This window comes from Trachemys scripta, chromosome 6 (genome assembly GCF_013100865.1).
Source record: "Trachemys scripta elegans isolate TJP31775 chromosome 6, CAS_Tse_1.0, whole genome shotgun sequence".
Taxonomy (NCBI): Eukaryota; Metazoa; Chordata; order Testudines; family Emydidae; genus Trachemys; species Trachemys scripta.
This window is the reverse complement of record NC_048303.1, coordinates 71,267,609-71,281,791: the sequence shown is the minus strand read 5'-3', so window position 1 is coordinate 71,281,791 and position 14,183 is coordinate 71,267,609. Positions and strand designations below refer to the sequence as shown.

At 38.1% G+C, this 14,183-nt stretch overlaps 1 protein-coding gene across 1 annotated transcript in view; it reads right to left on the bottom strand.

Moving 5' to 3' along the window:
- The window catches only part of HSD17B4 (hydroxysteroid 17-beta dehydrogenase 4), a 107,599-nt gene that overhangs the window by 56,717 nt on the left and 36,699 nt on the right, over positions 1-14,183 (bottom strand). The window contains exons 12-14 of the mRNA XM_034774494.1: positions 5,857-5,960; positions 4,374-4,610; positions 1,860-1,911 (exon numbers count right to left, since the gene is read on the bottom strand). Of these exons, the coding sequence (XP_034630385.1) occupies positions 1,860-1,911; positions 4,374-4,610; positions 5,857-5,960 (393 nt within the window). The remainder of the gene's footprint in view (positions 1-1,859; positions 1,912-4,373; positions 4,611-5,856; positions 5,961-14,183) is intronic.

Sequence of the window (14,183 nt, the reverse complement as noted above, 5' to 3'; positions counted from 1 at the left end):
CAATTAAAAAAAAAAAACAAACCTATTTTTACACACAGGTCTATATCATAATATGCATTGTGTGTGTGTGTATATATATATATATCACATATCATTTTTGTGTGTGTGTACCAGCAAATAGGGCAAATACATTTTTTAAATAGATTTATTTAAGGTCAGGAATGAGGTAATAGGAATTGCCTTCTGAAAGTTCTTAAGAAGTTTTCAAACTAACAGCAACTCTGAAGACAATCCAAGAGAGGAACTGGTGGCCAGTATCCTATGCAATATGATATTCTATTTTTTGAGATGTTATTGTTTTAAATCGGTTGACAGATCTGCAAACAATTTAAATATCAGCCTGAACAATATGATCTTATTCATAGAGTCCTGTCAATTAATGGGGAGCATGCCATCTTTCCTGCAAGCAATAAAGAGCCCAGGTGCTTCCTTTCGCTCTCAGAAGCAAAGAACTAGTTTATCCGTGGTTTATTTGGTTTCTTCCCCACTTGCTCTCATCTCTTTCTCTGAAGAATTTCTCAATACCACTTTACAAATAAATTCACATATATTCTGGCAACCAGTACTGGAATTGAAAAAGATTCAGTGAAGGGCAACAAAAATGATTAGGGGTATGGAACGGCTTCCATATGAAGAGAGATTAAAAACACTGGGAATATGAAAGAGGGCTATAAAATCATGAATAGTGTAGAGAAAGTGAATAAGGAAGTTTTATTTACTCCTTCACATAATACAAGTACTACCGGTCACCCAAGTAAATGAATAGACAGCACGTTTAAAACAAACAAAAGGAAGTACTTCTTCACACAACACACAGTCAACCTGTGGAACTCTTTGCCAACGATGTTGTGAAGGCCAAAATTAAAACAGGGTTCAAAAAAAGAACTAGATAAGTTCATGGAGGACAGGTATATCAATGACTATTAAGCAGAATGGGTGGTGATGCAAAACCATGCTCTGAATGTCCCTAGCCTCTGTTTGCCAGAAGCTCTGAGGGGATGACAGGGGGTAAGGATCACTTGATGATTGCCTCTTCTGTCATTTCCTCTGAAGTTCCTGGCATTGTCCACTGTCAGAAAACAGAATATTGGGCTAAATGGACCAGTGGTCTAACCCAATATGGTTGTTCTTATCTTTGTACTTAGTGAAGTCTTATAAAACAGAAATATATAATCTCTTTGGACATAGACCTGATTATCCAATAATACATTTTTCAATGAAAATTTTGAAGGCAAGGGATAAGTGTGTCTTTGTTCATATCTCTATAAGGTCAAAAGCTTCTCGCTCTCACCAACAGAATTTGGTCCAGCTTGTCTTTCTAAAATTAAAACATACTTTGTTTACATCCCTATGTCTGGGAGACTTAAAGAATGAAATTGACTATGTAACAAAGTACAGTTTCTGGAAACATATTCTGACAATTTGTAATATCAACTCCCAGAGGTAATTAATTAAGTCTAATTAATGAGTTGATCATGAGCTATATATAACACACTGTGAAGGCACACTAATTTATGTTTAGTGAGCAACTGAATATTCTTTTTCAGGCAGCTCAGCAGAAAGCCAATTGTTACCTTGTTTTTACTAAGTACATCACAACAAATATAAACTATAGTTGTTAGAACAAAAAAAAAAAAAAATGCACCATCTGATCAGATTTTTTTTTTTTTTTTAAAAGGACAGCTGATTGGAAAGTTCCAACACCAGTATGATAAAGCAACACAAACAAAATACAGAGTAAATTTGCAACAGAAACCAGTTCTAAACAATGTATCCGTATTTCCTTATGTAATGCTGATACAAAAGAAAAGTGAAGTGCTGTCATGGTGAATATGAAACCATCAGAGTAAAGGACTGACCTGAGGTTGGAAGTGGTTTATATAACTCCAGATATTGCTCACCATGCAGTAGCTGTGTAAAAATAAGCAGCACTATAATGACAATCAGTATCATTTGCCACAACTTCCCCCGTCCCTGTCATAAGCAAATATGTAGATACAGATATTTTGGAAATGTGTTCAGAATGAAAACATATTGCTACAAAACAGAGCAGTGAGAAATTATATCAAGTTCTTTCCACACCTGGATATTTTTAGCTGCACTAAAAATACCAGTTGAAATTGACAAGTTCATTATTTCAGAATATTTTGTTACATTACTTTGAGTGCAGGAATTATTTTGACACACACATCTTAGGAAGTTGTTGGTAACAGCCTAAAATCAAGCAGCCTTCCACAATCAGCCCTGACTTACAATCACACAGTATTTTCGTTGAACATACTGAGCACGGGGAGATCCAGGTTGGATATTAAGGAAAACTTGCTAACTACAAGGATAGTTCAGTACCATAACAGGTGAATCCCCATCCTTGGAGGTTTTTAAGAACAGGCTAGCAAACACCAGTCAAGGATTGTCTATGTATACTTAATCCTGCTTCAGCCAAGGCAGATGGACTTGATCTTTGCAGGTCCCTTACCGCCCTACATTTCTATTTTTCTAAAATTCTAATTAGGAAGAAGCCATCAAAAAGATAAATATGGGCAATTTTATTGCCAGGTTAACCTCTGTCGTCTACCCCATCATGTGTCAATAACTCAAACAGAATAAATCAGTTAGCATGAGACTACACACACATCAATTTATAAGCATTTCCCATTACTAAAAATTTGAACACTCCAAGCTGCAGAACTTCTTTTCTAACCTTAGAAATCATCTTAAATGGAAGTGCATTCAAAACAGAATGTCAATGAGAGGGATAGCAGTGAAAATGTCAGATTTCCTAAATTTTAAGTAAATGTTAAAATATTTCCAGCATATTTATGCTATCCTTTTAATCACTGACAAAACTTCTGAAGTGGAATCCAGTTTTCATAATGTCCAGCACCAAAGTTATGATTAACTGTTCATTCACTCCTTCTGAGCATCTATTATAGATTCTCAATTAGCAGCAGATTTCATGCTAAGCAATGTGATTTCACTGAATAACACCAAGTTCTTAGGTTTAAAATTATTTTAAAAAATAGTTCAGGTGTAAAAGTAAACCTTTTAAAAAATGTTTTAACAAATATCCCAGCTATAATTCAGTGCTTTGAATGTTCAGTGTTACTAGATAAGGTAACAACCACTCAGATTTGTAATACATGGAATTTGAAGACAAACAACACTGCAGGGGAGATGACCAAAGAGCCTTTTGACTGTGATTTACTTTAATGTACGGAACCAACGAGAGAGGGAGGATAACATTTGGCTCTATACCACCATTCCCAGGATGCGGATAACGGTATGTTGCTCTTCTTCCCATAGCCTATGTGTAGAACATGGTAAGAATAATAGACACTACAACCTTTTGAGGGGGCCTCCCTCTATTTTATGGAGCACTATGTTTTTTCCTTAGCTTCTCACAAACATAACAGGACATCCCATGTGCAGTCCACAAAAGCCAGCAGCAGTGATTCTGGTTCAATACATACATAATGTTAGGGGTTTGGCCATCTGGTGTTTGGATTTTGTTTGTTTGCTTTTTAAAGGAAACTTCAGAGTTTGAAGTCAAGACAGCTATGAAAAAACTCTGGGGGTGGCAGGATAGTGACAAAAATAACAGAGCCATTTATATAGCTTTCTTTAGTTTTTATGCAGACCACAATCCCAGTACGGAAAATGCCGTAAATCTTACATTTTTAAGCTTTTTAAAAATCGTATTTCAGCTATGAAATACTAAATTTTTTATGCCATCATATTCTTGAAGAATGCAGCTTTATATAATTTATCCTTGTTTAATATACATATATATATATATAGCTAAATGTTTACATAGATATATGTAGATACACACAGTTTGAAGAGTGTGTGCACCGTTGTACACTGTCAACTAAATAAAAAAAGCAAAGATTACACCTATTGTACTTGCTTTCTAGATTATCTATGGTAGAGAGCTTCATCCCGGGAAAGAGCAAAAGAAATTGCTCAAAAATAGAATCCCTCCATTAACAAAAAAAGAAGTCAGAACTAGATAAAGATTTTTGGTTTTTAATAAAGAGGATGCTGCTCTTCAAGCAAGATTCCCACTTTAAAAAAAAAAAAAAAGAGAGAGAGAGAGAGAGAGAGAGAGAGGAGAGAGAGAGAGACAGACAGACATGTGATTCATATGCAGCTTAGGGGAAAAATAAAAAAAAACATGAACGCTATACCAGAGAGGTAGGTAACTCATTTCAATACAAGTTTTTCCCTGGGTTGCAAGAAATCAGAGCCTGTTACTTTTTCTCTTTCTAGAACAACAGCGATCTCTGAAGTTTTGGTATATATACTGAGCCATTTACAGTCAGTTTATATAGCATGCATCACAAAATAAATTGCAATGTCTAAATCATACATACCTTTGTGAAGTCAATGTTGAGTCCTGGAACACTAGAAAGTCCACCATCCCACATAGCTGCCTGAGCTGGGATGACTCCAAAGGTAGGTAAACAACAGAACTCTTCACTGCCTTCATAAAGAAATTTTAGATGGTCTGGATCCTGGGTTGACATTCCCACACCAAGAGCGTACAAAATCGGTTGCAAGTGAGTATAATTATACACCACTGTGGGCAACTTTTGGCCAACATATTTGCTCTGTGGATTAAAAATATATAGTATAATTCAAAGTTAAATGCTATGTAGTATTTGATTTCAATTTACTTTCTGCAGGCACAATCATCATATAGCTTCAACGTAATATATTAACAACCGTGCTATGATTACTTACATGTAGGACTGTCAAGTGATCCAAAAAAATTAATCACACGATCCAAAAAATTAATCGTGCGATTGGCTGAATAAGTAGGAGGACTGAGTGGACTTGTAGGTGCTGAAGTTTTACATTGTTTTGTTTTTGAGTGCAATTATGTAACAAAAAAACCCCTACATTTGATTGCACTACAGTACTTGTATGTGGTGAATTGAAAAAAACTTATTTCTTTTGTTTATCATTTTTAGAGTGCAAATATTTATAATCAAAAATATAAACTTTGATTTCAATTGCAAACAGAATACAATAAAAATGAAAATGTAGAAAAACATCCAAAATATTTAATAAATTTTAATTTGTATTCTATTGTTTAACAGTGCGATTAATTGCAATTAATCTTTTTTAATCGCGATTAATTTTTTTTAGTTAATCAAGTGAGTTAACTGCAATTTACCAACAGCCCTACTTACATGCCATGTCACAGGGAAGATATTTCTGGAACTGAAGTGGTATTTGTTTTTTTTTCCTTTAAATATATTCCATAACAATAAATATACTGTAAGGATGCCCTGTCTATATCATCGTAGAATATATGGCAATAAAAAACCACATCCTGCAAATTACATTATGCAGTATTTCAAAGAAAAACAACATTACAGTGGACAGCTCAATAAACAATCGTGATTAAAGACCAACACTAATGAAATAATTAGCACCATAATAGACAGCTCATCCCACCTAGAACTTGTGGGTGAGGTAAATCAGCCATGTGAAAGATAAGAAAAAGAGCACTTCACAAAAAGCCTTGTCTGTCAGGTAAAAAACAGAGATGTAGTGTCTTCACCCTCATTCTGAACAATATCCTATTTAGGGTGTCAGAATGCTCCAAAGTGCAAGAGGTGGTAAGTCTGATAGTTTAATTTATAACTTCAGAAGTTCTACCGCCAATTAGAGAAAATGAGAGGAGAATAGGGTGCGAGTTTATTATTTCTGCTCTAGTTCACATCTAAAAAGCGACCTTTACAGAAAGCAAGCCAAAGCATCTGATCACACGCTGTGAGCAAGCTTGTCCTTGCTTTGGGTCTTTTGATAGCTAAAAGATGAGTACCTTGCAGAAGAATTTTAACTTACTGGGTCAAAGCCTGAAGAAGCGGATCTAGTATAGCTTGTGGGATTCATGGAAACTCCTTCAGATTCTATTTGACTTAGCACATCATTCAGTAAGCTTACCGACTCTGGAACAAACAAAAGGGAACAAATGATTTAAAAATAGCCAAAGAACCCTGCAAAAGTAGATCCTTCTTTCAATGACATATGGGAAAAATAAAAAATGGGGGCAGGGGTGATTCAATATATACAGATTTTTCTAAACAGATTTTAGTTCTGTACCTTACTGATGCCTACAAACCATGTGTGGCAATTACATCCTACAGGTGTTCTACTGGCTCTGCACTAAGTAATGAGCTGTGATTCATACTCTTTTGCTCTTTATCTCCCTCTAACTAGGTAAGATAGGGAACTGCCCCACTGAAATTCCCACTGTTTTTGCCACCCAGTCTCCTGTTCTTCCCCTGCTTCTTACACTCATTTGTCCCCAGTAATTCCTTCCCTCACCCTCTCAGTCTTCTCCCCACCACCTTCTCTTGCAGCCCCCTCAACCTGCCCTGTGCCCCCATATTCTTTTGCACCCACCCTATCAGTTTCCTGTCCTGCTTCCCAACTCACCCCTCAACACCCGCCCCCCACTCTGATTCCCAGCACCTTCACAGTCTCCTGTTATCTGCCTGGTCCTCACATAGTGTCTGAGGTGCCACCATCTTTCTAGAGAGTAGCTTAGCCTCAACCCCCTTTGAAACAATGTGACGTGGTGGCCATATTTGCTGGAGGCAGACTGTAGCTTCAGATCCAATGGGAAATGGTGGCTAGTCTGGGTAAAGGCAACCCTAAAGTTATCAAAAGGATTGTTTGTGCCTCTCTTAGGGAGGGTGTGTCTCTCTCAAATGTTACTAGAATTTGCAAATCTGGGGGTGGTTTTGTTTCCCCAGCAGCTGCTAACCAACCACAGAATGTCCCTCCCATTTGCCTCTAGCTAGAAGACCGAATCAGTTTTTCGGATGAGCACCTTGCTACCATGATTCATGCTGACATTATCTTAAAATGAGATTCCTGATATGCATTTTATACGGAACTATGCATTAAGCATCTGGAGACTTATGCTAGTACAGAATGGTGAAGCCCATCTTTTAAGTGGTGCATCTTGGCTGGAGCACGATACCTATGCTTTGGGAATCTTTGCTTATTAGTGTCTGGATGAAATTTTAAGGTTAGTGATTTGGGTTCCCCCGCACCATAAAGCCCTATTTCAGCAGTGTAACACTAATGGCAAAAAAAAGTGAACATTATTCTGGGATGTATTAGCGGGAGTGCTGTAAACAAGACACAAGAAGTAATTCTTCCACTCTGCACTGATAAAGCCTCAACTGATTATTGTGTCCAGTTCTGAGTGCCACATTTCAGGAAAGATGTGGACAAATTGGAGAAAGTCCAAAGGAAGCAACAAACATGATCAAAGGTCTAGAAAACATGACCTATGAAGAAGGATTGAAAAAATTGGGTTTGTTTCGTCTATAGAAGAGAAGACTGAGGGGGTCCATGATAACAGTTTTCAAGTATGTAAAAGGTTGTTACAAGAAGGGTAAAAAATTGTTCTCCTAAACCTCCAAGGATAGGACAAGTAGCAATGGGTTTAAATTGCAGCACGGCAGGATTAGGTTGGACATTACGAAAAACCTCTTAACGGTTTTTTAACCTTAAACACTGGAACAAATTGCCTAGGGAGGTTGTGCAGGTTTTTACGAACAGGTTAGACAAACACCTGTCAGGAATAGTCTAGTTATTACTTAGTCCTGCCTTGAGTGCAGGGATCTGGATTAGATGACCTATTGAGGTACCTTCCAGTCCTACACTTCTACGATTCTAAATGGCCTGGGATCAGCCTATTTGAGATACTTGTGTCTCTCCATGCATTACTGCCGCAATTGTGGTCAGCAGCAGCATTTGACCTGGATCCACTTTGAAAGAGCAATTGGTAGAGCATTCTGAATGAGGGGCCCTCAGCTTTGGAACTACATCCTCTCTTGGGTACTTTCAGATCAGATTTGTTCATCTTCAGAGCACTTTGCAAGGCACATCTTTTGGGGGTGAGTGGGGGAGAAAGAGGGCTTGATGGAGGTTGGCTTTTGGGGAAGGACTTTTGTAGGGGGTTGCTGGGTTTGTAATTTGATTAACTGTTCTTTAAATTCACAGCGAAGACATCTAGAGTGTGAGATATGCCTGTTAGTCAGGCACTGAACTTCTTGAGATATTTATTTCACAGTAGCAAGTATAAGTTAATATATGTTTTTCATGACTGTTTAAAAACAAGATCGCTTTTAAAAGATGCTCTTCAGATGTCTGAAAGGCTTTAAGTAAGCCATTAAAATATTATCGCTGCAATCAGATGTGAGAATGGAGGGTACTTTTGCTTTGTTTTTAAAAGAACACTATATTAAATAAAGGATCAATTTCAACGTTGTGAGCAGTTTGCTCGCTAAACTTATACAGTCAAGAACCCCACAACTGACCAATATTCCTCCCATTTTCTAAAAAGTACTGCTACAGCAGTGTGCAACTGCTGTGTCTCAACACATTAATCCAATTTAATCTCCACTGACCTGCTGCTGCCTGGCATAGGAAACAGCAGTCCCACCTACAGCATTAGATTTACAATGATATTTTAGCAATTGACCAGACATGACTCATTCCTGTTATGCAAGGTTACATTTTCAATGCATCCAACCAAGACTCCGAGGAAATTAGATTACATTAAATGTCTGATATTTTATATTTAAGTGTCTTGTGAATGTTATCATCATGTGAATTAACAGATTTGTCAAATTGAAAAAGACATTACTACATCAAAAACATTAAAACTAACACACATTTCAAAGTAAACTACTTTGTATTATACAATAATTAATTCTTACTTCAGAAGAATAACTGTTTCTTTGTTTCTAGCTCTATTCTTAGCATATGGCTGGCACTCCGTAAATTACATATACATACACATATACACACACACACACACACGCACGCACTATTACATTATTTTATATATATAATGTGTGTGTGTGTGTGTGTGTATATATGTGTATGTATATGTTTTTTATATTATATATATATATATATATATATATATATATATAAAAATATATAAAATAAAGGTTAAAAGCATATTATTTAGGTTGCAAAGTCAAGCTCTTGAAAGTTAGGAGATGCCAGATTTATAGTTGCTCATGCAACCTTATGTCTGCCCCGACCAACTCTCTCTCCACCCCCCATCCAGAAACTTGGGAGCTCCTGCACCATCTGGTGTCTCCAGAGAATGGGGACAGGCCACTGGGGTCATGTGCTAGGCCACAGGATAATCAGCCCAGTTCTGCCATATATACACAAAGCTGAGAACTAACTAACATGCTTAATAAAAAAATGTTATATTTGTATTTAATAAAAGGTGTTTTGTAAGAGTGTTTAGCTGTGCTGTGGACACACCTTTGCTGACCAATTGTGTAATCTTATTGCTGGGACCACTGTCTTTCCTCTCACAATCTCATCCCAGAGTGAGATTACCCTCTTTGTTGTGCCATATATGGAAGCAGACAATACGCTCTTTGAGGCTCAGACATGTGCCAGCTAGCTATTTGGTGAGGTCACTAGCTCACTTTTGGGTGCTGTAAAAAACGTAAAAGTTAAAAAAAAAAAAAAAAAAAAAAAAAACACACATGATTGCCATGTAATGACCTTTAGAAGGAAAATATTTCTGCCCATGCAGAAGCTCAAAGACATAAATTAATCCAGAATTTGAGTGTGTTGCCTAATGGCAACAAAATTTTTCATGTTAAAATTATGTCATCATCATGTTGAAAGTAAGTCATCATCCTTTTGTTCCTCATAAATTGAGTGTGGGAGGAGATTTTAATGCAACAGAACAGAACACTCAACTTCATCAAGATTATGTGGGGTGTAAGTTAGCGTGTATGATCTGGTTTCAAACTTAGTGCTTTTTTCGTTTCTTTTTTTAAAAAAGGGAAATACTGGTTATTTATACACTAAACAGTAAACAGGATATCTGAAATCTAAACTGGTAGGAGGAGAACTCATGGTCCTTGCCCCAGACACCAAAGAAGACCAGGCAGTCTAGTATCAGATGGCTTTCTGTGGTTTTTGCTGATCACTTACTTTCTTTGTCTGCTCATCAGCTGCCAGCTCCAATTACAACCCACCCTCTCCCTCTCAGTCTCTGCACTAGGGATCAGCAACCTCTGGCACGCAGCTCGTCAGCCAGTTTGTTTACCTGCCGGGTCCACAGGTTCGGCTGATCCCTGCTCCCACAGGCTGCAGTTCGCCACTCCAGGCCAACAAGGGCTGTGGGAAGCAGTGCAGGCCGAGGAACGTGCTGGCCACTGCTTCCTGCCACCCCCATTGGCCTGAAGCAGCAAACTACGGCCAGTGGAAGCCACGATCGGCCCAACCTGCAGATGGGGCAGGTAAACAAACCGGCCCGGCCCGCCAGGGTGCTTATTCTGGCGGGGTGCGTGCCAAAGGTTGTTGATCCTTGCTCTACACCTTGGTCTCATTCAACTGCCCTCCACACTCCTCTCCTATCTCACCTTCCTCCTCTGACTATTCTTTCCCACACTCACTTACCCTGCCCTAGAATACATTTAAATAAATAATATTAAGAGTCCCAGCAATTATTTAATTCAAAAAATCCAAAAGAGGGGAAAAAAGCACAGAAGAACATCATGCAGACACACCATCAGGCTGTTAATTCTGCTTGTATGTTATATCCCCTTCCCCACACATTATCTTGTCTAGTAAGACTGTAAACTCTTTGAAGCAAGGACCATCACGTTTCTACAGAGACTAGCACAACTGAGCCCTTTGGTCCTCTAAGCAGTAGAGCAACACAAACAAACAAAAAGAATGTAGGGGGGAAAAGAATTAGTAAGATAAACAAAAGTGATTGGCCACTCCCTGATAATGGTCTGGCTGTTTAAAAACATCACCAACAATTTTAAAAAAACAAAACAGCAAAACCTAGATAACCACATCCAGAAACAACTAGACTGCTCTTTTCCTTCAGTGACTTGATTTACCCATCAAGTATTATGAGTCAAATTAAAACTGAAAAAAACTTTCTAAACATATTACAGAATGGTGGAAGGCAAATTGGGAAATTTTTACTTAGAATGATTTTAGAAAATCCAGTCAGATTTGCTTTGCCTTATGAGATTATCTCTAGTATGTGAAACTCATCTGAGATAGCTCCCTGCAGTTATTCACAGAATTCAGTGCATATGCACTAGGACATTGATCCAGCAAACCACTTAAACATGTACTCAACTTTAGCATATGCTTAAGTGTTTTGCTAGATTAGGGCCTAAATGAGTTACCATCTAAACAATAGGTATTGAATATTTAATTTGTTTATATTAAAAATTAATGAGTTCCACTAAGAGTTTCTTTGTAAAATAATGTTGTTCTAAGAAGTCTAAAAAAAACTGTGTAATAGCTATATAAAAATCACAACTAACTCATGCCAAAATTGTAGGTCCAGTCCTAAAGATTATTACAAATGTAAGGAAAATTACCTTTCAAATGACATGTCGCACAAACTTCAACCCCTTATAATCTAGAAGGAATTAAAGTCAGACCACTCATTCAAAATTTCCAAATTATTTTTGTGCTGAGTCAAGCTACACATCTCTGATTATGGGATATTTTTGCAAATTAAAGGTAAATGCTTTAGCTAATTCGTATTTTTTTTAATTGCATATAATTTTTAGTACATAATTGCTTTTTCACAGCATCCAATTACTTAAATTAATACTGGTAATAGTTTTTAATGAAATCTTTTGGGAGCACTTGAACTTGCAGATATATAAAGTACTTTTTTAATGCAAATATTCTAATTTGTTTCCCTTATTTAACAGTTGAATGCCTTTAGGCACTACAGAGGGGACTTTCATGCTAGGGGAAAACTTTCTGGGAAAATACTGGGGAAAAAACTTTCTAATGCATCATACTGAAAAATTAAAATTTATTGACCTATCAAATTTCTTCAGAGTTTTCTTTAACTCTTTTGCTAATTCTCACAGATATATGAGAGATTAAACAAGGGCTCATTCTCTCAAAGCCCAGCTACACCTCTATCTTCATGCTGCTGAATTTTTGACATAACAGTCCTTTTCATAACACCACACTAAAGCAGAAGATGACATTGGGGGTGTGAGAGAAAAATGTTACTGAGACATCTTCAACTTTAGCAAATGCAATATAGTTAAGTATTAATAGGGTATCCTATACTGCCTTTTGTATCCGTTTCTCTTATTTTGTATTTGTCCAAAGTGAAATACCCTGAAAAATATATTGTATGCATTATGCTGATTTGCAGGAGAATTGCAGATCATACAACTTTTTTGCAACACCAATAAACAAATGGTTTTCTGCTCATCCAAGAATTTCTAGGTTTAATAAATTTACTTGTGTTAAACAATAGTACTTTGGGTTAATACTTTTTTCCATCAATATAAAATATAAAATATTAAATTCTGTCTGGTTTAGACTGCAAGCTCCTTGGGGGGCAGAAGTTATGATTTTCTACGTTTTGTATAGTGCTGAGCAAACGTATGGTACATAAGAACGGCTGTCCTGGGTCAAACCAAAGGTCCATCCAGCCCAGTATCCTGTCTACCAAAAGTGGCAAATGCCAGGTGCCCCAGAGGGAGTGAACCTAGCAGGTAATGATCAAATGATCTCTCTCCTGCTGTCCAACACCACCCTCTGACAAACAGAGGCTAGGGACACCATTTCTTACCCATCCTGGCTAAGAGCCATTAATGGACTTAACCTCCGTGAATTTATCCAGTTCTCTTTTAAACCCTGTTATAGTCCTAGCCTTTACAACCTCCTCAAGCAAGGAATTCCACAAGTTGACTATGCGCTGTGTGAAGAATTTCCTTTTATTTGTTTTAGACCTGCTGCCCATTAATTTCATTTGGTGGCCCCTAGTTCTTATATTATGGGAACAAGATGGGTACTAACTAAATAGCTGTATCAATCCGAAGAGAAGTTATAAAAACCAGTGTGGCAGCAGAAGTTATAAAATCAATGCATAAGCATGTTAAAATATAGGCATTACCAACTCAAGGAGGGAGATTTGACAGGGCTGGGACTGAATGAAAAAACAATCTCACTTGGCTTTTAGTAGCTCCTGCCAGCTTTGTATTTCTGAAGAAAGTAAGAAGTGATCCCAAGAAGGAAGTGACATGAGATCAGCTGGGGAAAAATGTTACGTAGACTAGTGTGGTGCCCACGATGAGCTGTGACGAGGCCAGAGAGTAAGTCGCTGCAGTAGCTGTGGCAAGAGATGACCAAGGCATCTACGGCAAGAGATGACCAAGGCTTCTATTGTAGGAGTTACGAGGAAGACACCGATTCTGGAGATAGCATAAAGGAAAAGAGCAACACGATTTGATGAGAGCTTGTATATGGGACAGAACAAGAGCAGTCAAGAGCGACTGACTCTGCTGAAAGTAGTTCCAGGAAGAGAGCACAGAAAAAGTTCTTGGACAAGGGCAGGGAAAGGTCATTAACTATTAGTAAGAGATATTTCACTGGAGTGGATGGGGAGAAGCTAGGGATCCAATAAAGTTTTTGTCACAGGGTGACATGGGTCATTTAAGAGGAAAGAGGCCAGTGACTAGTCAGCTGACTCCTGACTGGGGCTTAAAGTTGGAACTTGGGCCGCCTCTCTAGAGGGGAGAGAGAACTGGTGACTCAGAGTTGCCTTAGAGCACAGACGGAGTCAGTCAGAAAAGGGGCAGATGAGAGCTGCTTGAGACACAGAGGAAAGATGAGCAGAAAAGAAGAGCTGACAGGCGTTGCTGGAAGAGAGCTGAGTTTGGAAAGAGAGCATCAACTGTAAGCTGCTAGAGAAGAGCTTGGAGGAAAGCTATTGATGAGAACTGAGTTTGGAAAAGCCGAAGATCCAGTTTGACAGGGGAAGCCAAGCCCATAAGCAAAAAGGTTGCTGCAGGAGGGTGTATCACCCAAACAGAGACAGGACTAACAGGGAGTGAGGCCTTGAGGAGTGGAACACAGCAGTCATGGGAGTCCTTGGGGCAAAGACCTGAGTGAAGGATTGTAGAAAGTGAAGTCACCCTCAGATAGAGAGGCCTGGAGAGTGGTCCCTAGATCAGGGGCCAAAGGAACTTAGAACAAAGCGCTGCTAATGAATCTTGAGCCGATGACTTGCTGATATATCTCTGGAGAGGGGAAATGGGAAAAACCTGCTATATGCATTTGTTTATTGTGGAAAATGGTTTTGCTATCAGGTTTTGGGGGAAGTACTGCCC